The 12,383-nt window shown below is 39.6% G+C and overlaps 1 protein-coding gene across 2 annotated transcripts; it reads right to left on the bottom strand.

The window, feature by feature from the left end:
• On the bottom strand, window positions 1-12,355 carry ddx39b (DEAD (Asp-Glu-Ala-Asp) box polypeptide 39B). Of its 2 annotated transcripts, none has more exons than XM_083544366.1 (11): window positions 12,222-12,355; window positions 10,355-10,590; window positions 10,103-10,230; window positions 9,682-9,774; window positions 7,841-8,024; window positions 6,982-7,100; window positions 3,290-3,421; window positions 3,075-3,184; window positions 2,803-2,947; window positions 2,076-2,223; window positions 1-332 (listed from the first exon to the last, which is right to left on the bottom strand). In XM_083544366.1, exons 2-11 carry the CDS (start codon window positions 10,587-10,589, stop codon window positions 316-318), a joined length of 1,311 nt encoding a protein of 436 aa, XP_083400492.1. In that variant the 5' UTR covers window position 10,590; window positions 12,222-12,355; the 3' UTR covers window positions 1-315. The 2 variants fall into 2 exon arrangements, with proteins under 2 accessions (XP_083400492.1, XP_083400491.1); XM_083544365.1 differs by having other exon boundaries at window positions 164-332; window positions 12,269-12,309.
• Window positions 12,356-12,383: the final 28 nt, after the last annotated feature.

The raw sequence follows: 12,383 nt of genomic DNA, 5'->3' as shown, positions 1-12,383 counted from the left end.
AGGATTGGATGTGGAATGGGACGTTCAAAAATCACATGAATCTTATGGTCAGGTGCCCACAAACTTTTGCCCATATAATATATATATATATATATATATATATATATATATATATATATATATATATATATATATATATATATATATATATATATAAAAGCATCAGAGGAATCTAAGAGCCTGTATAATGTATTACTACATCTATATATTACATTCTTAAGAAACATCACCAACAGTCTGTGTGAAATGCAGGCTCAAGTGTTGCTACTCCCAGGCATCCTCTACGCGTCTGGCCGCCTCGTCTCCCCGTCTGCTTTACCGCGTCTGCTCAACTGAGACACAGAGCAAAAGAAATCACTTTGTATGCTAATTCAATTAGTACACACATACAGTACAAGGGCATGAGTACGACTCATCAGTCAGTTCATTACGATGTCCATGAAATGTTCCTAAGAAATCAGCAGCCTTTAATTATTTCCCCCTGTGAACATTTCCTGTCATTTCTTTTAGTATTTGTTCATGCTGTACATGCTCCAGTTCATATTCCTGACGTGTTTTGCTATGCTGGGTCTTTTTGACAGAACACAGCGAGGCCAGAGGTGATAACACTCCTTCTGTTATCTCCCGAGGCTTGCCTCTCTCTTATCTCCCTCTGCTCTTTTCTCAGATGATGTTCGGTTTGTCAAAACACTGATCTGGACTCCGAGTGCACAAATAAACACTGAGAACCCCCCAAGCTCCAAACCGCTCTGCTGTCTTTTTTTTTCGCTTGACTTTGCTGAACTTCTTAAATGTTACCTTTTATATTCTGCCATTGTTACACACATGGCCTGTGTGTGAGATCTTCAGTAATATGATACAACATGATTTGGGGCAGCCGTACTTTTTTTTAATGTCCAAGTAACCAAAACAGCATACAACATATTTATATATAATATAACCTTTCACTTGGTGGAAGTGAATGAAATATGCCGATCAGGCGTAATATTAGGACTTTATAACATTATGACTGGTGAAGTGAATAACACTGATTCTCTCTTCATCATGGAACCTGTTAGTGGGCGGGATTTATTAGGCAGCAAGTGAATATTTTGTACACAAAAATGATGGTAGAAGGAGGAAAAATGGGCGAGTGTAAGGATGACAAATTGTGACGTCTAGACGACTGGGTCAGAGCAGCTCCAAAACTGCAGCTCTTGTGGGATGTTCCCGGTCTGCAGTAATCAATCAAAAGTGGTCCAAGGAAGGAACAGTGATGAAACGGCGACAGGGTCACGAGAGGCCGAGGCTCGTTGATGTACGTGGGGAGACGAGCTTCTGTAGCTCAAACTGCTGAAGAACTTAATACTGTTAATGCTCGCAGGGTCACAACTGTTTTGGTGACAAAAGTGAGTCATTTCAGTAGTATCTTTATACACTTGTGTACATGATTAAATCAGTATTTCACCCGAAGTAGATTTGATTACATTGACTGCATCTGGCAGACGCCCTTCTCTAGAGCGACTTACATTTATCTCATTTATATACTGAGCAGTTGAGGGTTCAGCTTGGGGGTGCTGGGATTTAACCATCACGATGTTGCCGCATCTGGGAGCTGGGAGTTTAGTGCAGTAGTGCTGCGTCGAATTCATCTACATCTACTATCTTCATACTTTTGAGTGTGTAGCGAAAGAGTACGCAAATACCGGCACATGCTTTGCGTCATGTAAAGCAAGAGAACGTTGTCGACTGACAAGTAAACAAAGTACTTACATTTCAGCTTTTCTTCATTCATTATATGAGATATAGAATTGATCAACACCTATACTTCGTTTTCTTTTCCCACATTTCATTCACATTTCTCTAAAGCACATTCCCTCATAAAACCCCTTCCTGCATTGTGCAAAGAGTCATGGGTGATATTTTTCATTTTTTCGCATACTACACTCGTTCTAATCTAGTATTTAGGAAGTATAATAGATGAACTGGGATGCAGCATATATCACTGCAGAGAAAGCGTTTGGATCAGTGCTGCTGTTCTGGTTTTGTTTGATCTCACAGCTGGTATAGAAATAACCAGGTCGTGCAGCACCTACTGTAAGATGAGATGTCGATCTCCTCTGGGAGTTCGCTGATGTTCACCTCGAACCTGTCCTGCACGTCGTTCAGCGTTCGGGCGTCACTTTCGTCCGACACAAACGTGATGGCCAGACCTTTTGTGCCGAACCTGCCCGCCCTGGCAACCTGAGAAAATTTTATTTAAACCTGTTAAATCGTTATAAATATTATTATATTGTATGTATTGAATGATTCTATGATTACTATATATCACTATAGACTAGATTTTACCGATACCGGAAGCTAGGTTGAATCGTACTTGCTGATAACCGATTAAACAATCTAAAGGTTTTAAAATGAATACTGGATAAAAAACAAACAAACATAATACTACATGCAAAAGTACTGAATTTTATTACAAGAATTTTCAATAAACAAAAAAACAGTACTTAATCAGAAAAATTAGGAAATAAATATAAATATATTAATTAAGAAATTAAATTATATGATGAAAAAATCTAAATAACTATAATATAGCACTCTTTGCGTCAATGCGTCAATGATTCACCTCTAGAGGGCGCTCTCGTAATGACAGCGGACCAGGAGCTGGAAAAACTATCGCTATGGATTTTTGCTGATAGCTGATAGTTCCAGCAATCAATTATTGGTGACGATGAATTAGCAAAACCGATTAATCGGTCGACCTCGAAAATATACAAATATATACTGATCATATTACATATAACTGAGGCAGTGCCGACCAACCCTGTGTAGGTACGTGTCAGAATCCTCGGGCATGTCATAGTTAAAGGCGATGTTGACCCTTTCGATGTCCATTCCTCTTCCGAACAGGTTTGTGGCCACGAGGATACGTCTCTGGAAGTCTTTAAACTGCTGATATCGAGCGAGCCTGTGGTAAAGTCGAAAAAATTTCATTGACTGCGGTGGAAATAAAATTAATAAAGACCAGAGACGGTGTGTTGATATGTAAATGAATCGGGTCACACACACACACACACACGCACACACACACACACCTCTCCTCCTGGGGCATTGCCCTGTGGATGGCGATGGCGGGGAAATTCTGCTCCACCAGCAGCTGTGCGAGAGCGATGCAGCGCTGCACCGACTTCACGAAGATCACCACCTTCAGCAGGCAGAACACACAAGCCAGAATTAATCATAGTAAGATTTCACAGAGGTACGTGTTCAATACTCATATTGAACATGATAATAGTGTATAATGAGATACCTGGTTGAATTCCAACACGTCCAGCAGATCGAACAGTTTCCTGTTCTTCTCGTTGTCCTTCAGCTTGACGTAGTACTGCTGTAGGCCGTGCAGGGTCAGCTTGGTCTCATCATCCACAAATATCTCCATAGGCTGGGATGACCAGTGGATGAGGACATGTTGAGGTACAGGGGTGTAATGTGGGCAGGAAGTAGAATTTTAAAACGGTAAGGCAAGACACCAAGAAGACATGCAGAAAAATAAAAACAATGGCGGTTAGCTGATCTCTCCTCTGCCCCTTCCTCACGGTAACAAATGTAGTACATTCTAAATATACGATTTAAAAACTACACAACTTGCTCATACCAGGATCGCTCCAGAACATAGTCAAATTCATTTGCCTATTCTAATGATCTTAAAAGCTGTCCGGATTGTAAACTGGCCTTCCCAGATTCCCAGATCCAATCTCAACCCCTCTGATCTACAAGCGAATCGGTCACAGCAACCCTGATTTGAACCTGTAAACAAACCTTGTTCAATACTTCACAACAGAAAATCATGTCACGTGTCGGAGATGCCAGTAACGCAATGTTAGAATCGTGTCACGCAACGGTAACTTTATGAGCTGAAGTAATGTTTGCTCATGAGCCTGTCAGTATATAACACTTGTCGTGCTTCATTCAAAATAAAATCTAGTATACATATATGTGGTATGAGCATAAGTATGTGGACACATGGCCATAAGATTCGTATGTCCTTTGCGAACATCCCATTCTACATATAATCCCCTTTTGCCGTTATAATAACATCCACTCCCCTGGGAAGATGTTCCACTAGATTTTATGGAGATTTCTGCCACAGTGGTCTTAGTAAAATTAGGTACTGATGAAGGTGAGCTCAGAAGGTCTGAGGTGCATTTAGCGTTCCAATTCATCCCAAACTTTTCAATATTGTTAAAGGGCTACACAAGATTTTCAACTCCAATCCATTTAAACCATATACTTTGTGCACAGGGGCGTTATCATGCTGTAACAGGTTTAGATCTTCTACTTCAAATGAAGAGAAAATTTGAATACTACAGCATTAAAAAGAATCCTATACAAATGTATAGGTGGCAACACATGCATGGAAAAGTTAGGCGTCCCAATACTTTTGTCCATATTTGGAGTCTCTTACATTTTTTACTGAAGTGGTAGAAATCTGCTAGTGCAGTCCAGGCATTTAAACATTTGCTTATATTCATACTAAGGTAATGCTTTTTTTGGGTTGATTAGTAATATTCAAATACAAACAGTGGACTGTGATTCTTCCCCCAGCCTGCAGTCAACACTGTTCACTACATCGTTGTGTTTTCTCCACTCCATTTACCTTACAGTATAATCAGCACTTTCAATGCTTTTTTAAACACTTTCTCTAACCTGACAAGCGTGCAGCTCTTCCGACTACGGCCTTGTCTCAATCTCAATCTGTGTACAGGAAAAGATGCGACTCCCTGATGTGCCTGTATTCAAAATGGAAAAATCGAATTGCCCCAATTTCCTCGTAGTTGATCAGACAAGAGGTTTCCTGTCCAACATTTGTGTTATTTAGATTGCAGACTGATGTTGCTAACGAGTAATGGAAACCTGTCACGCGTTTGCGCCTCAGTGCGCCGGCTCTGTCCTGGATGGCTCCCCGAAGCCCTGCAGTCTCTCTCCAATTTCACACTTGAAGTCTGTGGTGGTGCACCGGTGGTCTAAAGGTTTAAGGGTGTAAAAGCGAAGGGTTTGGGACACTTCTCAAGACTTCATTACATCCTGGACGGGTTTCAATGCGGGTGTTTTAGGACCGTGGCTCGTTACTCAGGGATAGCGACGGACCGAGCCATGAAACTGCATCGTAATTAAACGAGTAATAAAAGTAATGGCTGTGACGAGATGATTAAAAGCATTAAGAGAAGAATGAAGAATTCGATGTGGGAGCTCCGTAACGTTTATATAAAGATCACTCTTGGTATAAAGATTATACGGGTTAGATCAATAATTAATGGAGTACCCAATGGCATACATTATACAGACAAAGATTTTGTGGACACCTGACATCCTATTCTTCATTTATAATAACCTCCACTCTTTAGTCCTGACTGACTTTACCACTGTAGCTGAATCTCCACAATTACACTACAAAAATCTAGTGGAACATCCTCCCAGAAGAGTGGAGGGAATTGTACGAGCAAATTGGGACTAAATGTTTGGCTGATAAACCAAATATTTAAAACATTAACCAAAGCAATTCTTAAATATATAAATATTAAAGCAACTCTCTTGTGCAATGATGTGAAGTTTTTGACTCCTTTGTGACCTCACATTCCTTTGCTGCATATCTGCAGGTCACAGTTTGTTTTGTCTATCCTAATTCCTCCAGACTAAATAAACAACACCTGTCAGTGAGTGTGTGTGTGTGTGTGTGTGTGTGTGTGTGTGTGTGTGTGTGTGTGTGTGTGTGTGTGTGTGTGTGTGTGTGTGTGTGTGTGTGTGTGTGTGTGTTGCTGATGGCTGGATATGGAGGTACGTGATTCCTCCTAGCTTGACATCCTGGACATGTCTTCACACGTGGCTGTTGTTGGTTCTTCGTGGAGAACACTGGTCAGCAGGACATTCCTCACTTCATTACTTATTAAGTCCATGCTGAGATTCATCCGACCTTCGTGCGACCTCTCGGACACTTTCCTTTTCTCTTCTTCGCGTCGGGTTTGTTTATTCTTTCAGCAGCGAGATTAAAAGAGAAGTCCGTCTTCAGGCAGGAGAAGCACACGGGCAGGTTTTAATACTCGGGTGGCGAGAGGTGGTTTAATTACAAAGTCGTTTTTTTGTTCGATTGGCTACACGGTCCCTGGAGATAAATTTTTTTTTGCTTGTTTGTTTGTTTTGGGTGTATTTCCCGTTTTATGTAATTAGCGCTCGTGCAGGTCTGCTGGGGGCTTCGTTTTAATAAAAGAGCAAGAGTCTGTGAGCACTGAGCTCCAGGCTGAGTGGTGTTAAACAGAGCTGCCTTCATAAACTGGAAAGAAACGAGGGAACGGTGGGGGAGGGGGGTGGAGTGTTCCGATTTCTTTGTTTTTACCAGATTTAACCGCCGGCTTTCGGACTCTGTTCTTTTAATCTGTTTGAAAATCGCATCGCGGATTTTGTTCACCTTGAATTCTACCTATTTCTTCGAGACTTGTGTAAGCAGACTGTCCTGAAGTGCTTTGAAGAGCTGAATAATTGCAGCGCATCTCCAGGTTTCTTTCAAAGCATTCTGATATACGACGTGCTAATTGAACGTTTCCCGGCTAAACTGAGCGCAAGGGATGTTTTGAAAAGTGTGTCGCCTGAAGTGTTTATTTTTTTCTAAGCAGCTGCATGGAAAGCTTTCTAGACGGGAAATTGCAGTAGAATGGACTTTACGTGTCGGTCTACTATCGCTAAGCTGCACTAATACCGCCAGGTGACACTGTTCCAAATGGGGAAATGTAGCAGTGGCTGCCAAATGAGGAATTAAATCCACTAGCTGTCTCCTGTTCTGTAGAGCCAGTGAGAGACGAACACATTATTATGCTCTATAAAGCCTCTCTCTAACTCCACTGCAGTGTGGCTCTTGTCCAGACTTTAACCATTTCTCAACACTAGGGCGGCGCCTGTTGCTAAAGGCAGGGGTAGTTGCCGTGGTAGAGGGAGAAGAGGTGTAATTACATCTTGCATGAACTTTCGGCAGACTGGACGGATTTCTTTGCTCAAGGTGGCACTGAACATCATGACCTGCTTCTCGTGCGGGGTCATGCGGAAAATCTCCTGGACGTCACGTCGCATGTCTGAAAAATAAAACCGAGTTGTTTTTTTTTTTGTATTTCATTCCTGCCTAGAATTCATCTTATACTTATATCATATACTAACAGCATCCATCCGAACATTGGCTCCTCTGATCACTGCATCCGTTTAAACAACAGCACCTTCTGAAAAAACGCCTCCTTCTGAACACTACCTCCTTCTAAACACTACATCGCTCTGAACACCACATTCCTCTAAACACCACTTTCCTCTGAAGCACGCCTCCTTCTGAAGCACGCCTCCTTCTGAAGCACCACCTCCCTCTGAGCACCACGTTTCTCTGAAACACGCTTCCTTCTAAACACTACGTCCTTTTGAACACTACCTTGTGCTGAACACCACATTCCTCTGAATGCCACCTATTTCTGAACACCACATCCCTCTGAACACTAAGTTCCTCTGAAGCACCATCTCCTTCTGAACACCACCTCCCTTTAAACACTACATTCTTATGAACACCACATATTTCTGAACACAACATCTTTCTGAACATCTTCTAAACACCACCTTCTTCTGAAAACTACATCCTTCTGAATACTACCTTGCTCTGAACACTACATTGTTCTGAACACTACATCCTTCTAAACACCCCCTCCTTCTGAACACTACATTGCTCTGAACATTACATCCCTCTGAAGCACCATCACCTTCTGAACACCTTCATTCTTTAAACACTACAATAATCGATAAACAATGTCATTTCGATAAATAAAAAGCCACTCACCAAGCTGTTCCAGCATCTTGTCACACTCGTCCAGGATGAAGTGTTTGATGTGGCGCAGGTTGAGACTCTTGTTGCGTGACAGGGCCAGGATGCGGCCGGGCGTTCCCACCACAATGTGAGGACTCTCTCTCTTTAGCGTCTCCTCGTCCTTCTTCACCGGCAAACCGCCAAAGAACACTGCCACCTGAGAGAGAGAGAGAGAGAGAGAGAGAGAGAGAGAGAGAGAGAGAGAGAGAGAGAGAGAGAGAACATCGAACAACAAATAAAACCACTACACATCCTCACGCAACACATACAGAAATTCTAATATACATGATATAATTAAAAAACATTTATAGTATTTACTCTGCAAAAAAAGAGAAGTGAACTATTATGGGATGCATTAGGAAAGATATTATAGCATTGTCTGAAAAGCTGTTCTTATTTTAACTTTAAAGCATGCAGTTGTAAATGTGGATATAAAAGAAAAGAAAAAGAAAAACACTTCTAATTATAAAGGTATGGTACAAACATGCCACACTGAAAAGCAAAACCTTCCCTGTGCTGTTCTGTCACTGGAGAAGTTCAGGGAAAAGCTTTAAAAAGTAAATGAATGTTGTAATACATTTGAATTGCATTTTTATCAGAGCCTGTTGTGCCTCACAGAAATACAATAACTCCCTAATCACAGCCATTAGCCACGTTTGGGGGTCTTTACGAGTGTCCTATTTTGGGTTATTGTTTTTTCAATCCGTCTGCACTAAACCCTTAATATTTATCTTGAATTCGCATCATTGGACATGGTAACTATGTCTTTAGGTTACTGATTGGAAGGTTCAGGTTCAAGCCCCAGCACTGCCAAGCTGCCACTGTGGGGCCCTTAAGCAAGGCCCTTAACTCGGTTTCGCTCCAGGAATACTGTCTCATGGCGGACTCTGCGCTCTGACCCCAGATTTTGTTTCCATCCTGGGGTATTTAAAGAAAGAATTTTACTGTGCTGTATGTGAAAAATAAAACCCTCTTAGAATTGATATCTGTTTTATTAATTACAAATTGATTTTTATTTTTTTACTTCGTAGAAAGTGTCCTACGCAGTGGTGGACAATAACGAATCGAGTGCAATTCGTTATTGTACTTAAGCAGCTTTTTCCCGTATCTGTACTTTACTGAAGTGTTTTCATTTCGGAAGACTTTTATATTCATTTCACTACATTTCAAAGTCAAATATCTGACTTTTCACTCAACTACATTTTGCAAAACCAGTCGTTCCTTTTTATTTATGTGGATAAAAATTTAACCGGTCAAACACGGCACGCCACAATCCACCAATCGGGGTCGAGTGCGCGCTCTGTTTTGAACTCGCTTTGATTGGCGCTTGGTGTATCTACTGATCACCAACATTCAGTTCAGCTTCAGTTCAACAACAAGCAGAATATTTAGAGAGGAATTAATGATGAAGAAACTCCAGACTCGAACTCACCACACCTTTTTTGGGAAAAGCCGTTTTATAGGGTTTTGGGTTCATGATCATTTAAATAGACATCAATCAGTGTTGGAATCATTCATATCATTCTATTAATAGATCGTTGTGCTGAGAGGAACAGAGTCTTTTCACAAAAACTGAGTTGATTAAGTGATAATAGGAACATTAGCTATAATAAATCGTAGTACTTTGGATACTTAAGTACATTTCAAGGTAAATACTTTTGTACTCAAGTGAAAGTTTTAACTTGTGTATCTCTACTTTAACTCAACTACATGGTTTAAGTACTTCGTCCACTACTGGTACTGAGGGATGGGAGTGAAGCAGCTCCTTTAATACTTCTTTCTTACACCCACAGAGACAAAAGCTATATCCAAACCTTAACAGCAGGCATGTACTTGGAGAAGCGCTCGTACTCTTTGCTGATCTGGAATGCCAGCTCTCGAGTATGACACATCACCAGCACTGATACCTGGACATGCGACATGAAGCATCTCATAGTTATTATCAGGAATCAAATACAGCTTAAAATAGTAATAAAAAATATATATATATATATAAATATATTTGATTTAATAAATAACAATAAAAAAGGCTGCTTGTTGCTGTTTTGGTGCAATGAGAAACATATATTTGTGTGCAATTTAAGGGTCTCAGGGTCTATTAAAAAAAAAAAAGCATGGTGGTGGTAGTCTCATGTTAAAATTTCCCCCCAGACTCTTGGTTTCTTCTACGCATAATGACCAAGACTTTAGACTCTTTAAATATATTTGAAATGGTAATGTTTTGAGGCGTGTTACCTGTCCGGTCACTGGCTCCAGTTGCTGGAGTGTCGCCAAGACAAAGACGGCCGTCTTCCCCATTCCTGACTTGGCCTGGCACAACACATCCATGCCCAAGATGGCTTGTGGAATGCACTCGTGCTGAACTGAAAGAGGACGTAGCGAGAACGCCTGGTTACACACCATTGAAACGTCTCGAGTCTAGGCTGAACCCGCACATCTCACCAAATTTGCTTTGTTTTCACTGTGTCACCCCCTCACGCTCCTCACCCTCCGACGGATGCTCGAAGCCGCAGTCCACGATGGCCCTGAGGAGCTCAGGTTTTAGCAGGAAGTCCCTGAACCCTGAGGAGTGGATGGAAACATAGGATCCTTTAAGTCCCTCTTTCCTCAAGACCACGGTGCTGCCGTCTCCCACGAGTCCTCTGTCTCCGACACCTCCTGTCGCGTCCACCTCATCCTCCTCGTAGTCTAACAGCTCGTTGTCCACATCGTTCTCCGTCATTCTAAGAAAAGAGGCGCACAAAACACAACCTTTTATAGTACAAAGGTTTCTAATCGTACACCATCTATTCCAACGTCTCCGAACATAACTATACGGTTGAGAAAACACACACGTGTGGTGTGTTAGAAGAGGAAAATCACTCAAATGTGCAGGACAGGAGGTTTTCCCAGAAGTCGTGGATTCAATGCTTTAATAGGAAGAGCCTGATTCGACAAAAAAAAAACAACAACGAATAAATTGAATAAAAAAATTTAAAGAGGTTTTTAATAAATATTGTTAACGTGCCTGGGGATTTAAATATTTAACAATATCTGTACAGGTATATTCTGTTCTAATTTATCCTGTAAATGAATTTTTTTATTAAATGTGCATTAATGTTACGCCGTACAGGCGATTTAGATGATTTCGTTTAATTTGCAGTTATTTATTTATTAATTTTTTTGATTTATTGATCCAATATGTTTTTAACCATACCCTTCTATATCCACTGGTATATGTTTTGTACATCGTGGCTTTAAAATCTTAAGAGGAAATATTTTACGAATGTCTGATTTCAAATTGTATTTGTCACATACACATTCATACAGAGTACAGTGTGTAGTGAAATGCTTTATTACGACATGTCCAACATGTAAAGGTGAAAAATAGAAATAGAATATAAAAAGAAACAAGAAAATATGAAAAAATAAATACATTTAATAAAAAAAAAAAATTAACTAGAACTACTGGGTTTTTCCCAATAAGTCAATATACGGTCAATTTTTATAGACTGTAAATAAAAATGTAAAATCAAAAAAGGGAATAAAAAGACTGTCAGTTTTAGTCTTTTACTTGACAGGCGGTTTTGGTCATTTTATTAGAAAGTTGTTTGTGTGTGCTGAGTGTAAAAGAAAATAAAAGTTGTCTTACACACGATTCGACAAGCAAGATTTAATTAGATTTCCTAAAAAAAAACCTCCTGATGGCTGACAAGATTTTTTTTGTTGTTGTTGTTGTCATCTTTTCAACTCTTAAGTCCAAGACTATAATTTTTTAATTAATAATTTAGACTATTTTTATGTTTATGATATTTATAATAAAACTATAATTACAATAGAATAGCATCTATAATTAAATTCTAATTTAAATTTCTAAGGTTGTTATGAATTAAATGACAAGATGTGGACAGAGACCTGATCACACAGAACCTAACATTCACCAAATAACAAATAAATAAAAAAATAATCCTGAAAAACACATACATTTACACACACACAAATACATATACATATATATACATATACATATATATACATATATACATATGCATATATATATATATATATATATATATATATATATATATATATATATATATATATATATAAATATATAAAAATTATGCAATAGTAAAAACGATACTGTCTGTATTTTCACAGCAGAAATATTCATTTCAATAAATTATTATTAATTATTAATAATTAATCATAGTGATAAGGATATAACGGTCCTAATAGCGCTACACACCTGATTAGCATTGCTAGCGCTCCTTTATTTTTATGCTTTTCCGTTTTAACCTTGGCAGCCGAATGTCCTGTTTATATATATTATAATATTTTTGTATATTTGGCTGCTCTTAAAATAAGCACTTACTTCGAATTGACTCTGCAAAATAATTAAATTCGGGAATTCCTCTTCACCTGGTCGCGCGTCTTGATGTCCTCATTTGCGTGCGACAATCCTGACCTGTCAAAGGCCCCCAAACCGAAGGTGTCCTGTTTAACTGCCTGAACAAAATACAAGACGTTAAAGCGA

Source organism: Silurus aristotelis, assembly GCF_946808225.1.
Source record: "Silurus aristotelis genome assembly, chromosome: 6".
Classification (NCBI taxonomy): domain Eukaryota; kingdom Metazoa; phylum Chordata; class Actinopteri; order Siluriformes; family Siluridae; genus Silurus; species Silurus aristotelis.
The sequence above is the reverse complement of the archived record's forward strand: the minus strand, read 5'-3'. Positions and strand labels throughout refer to the sequence as shown.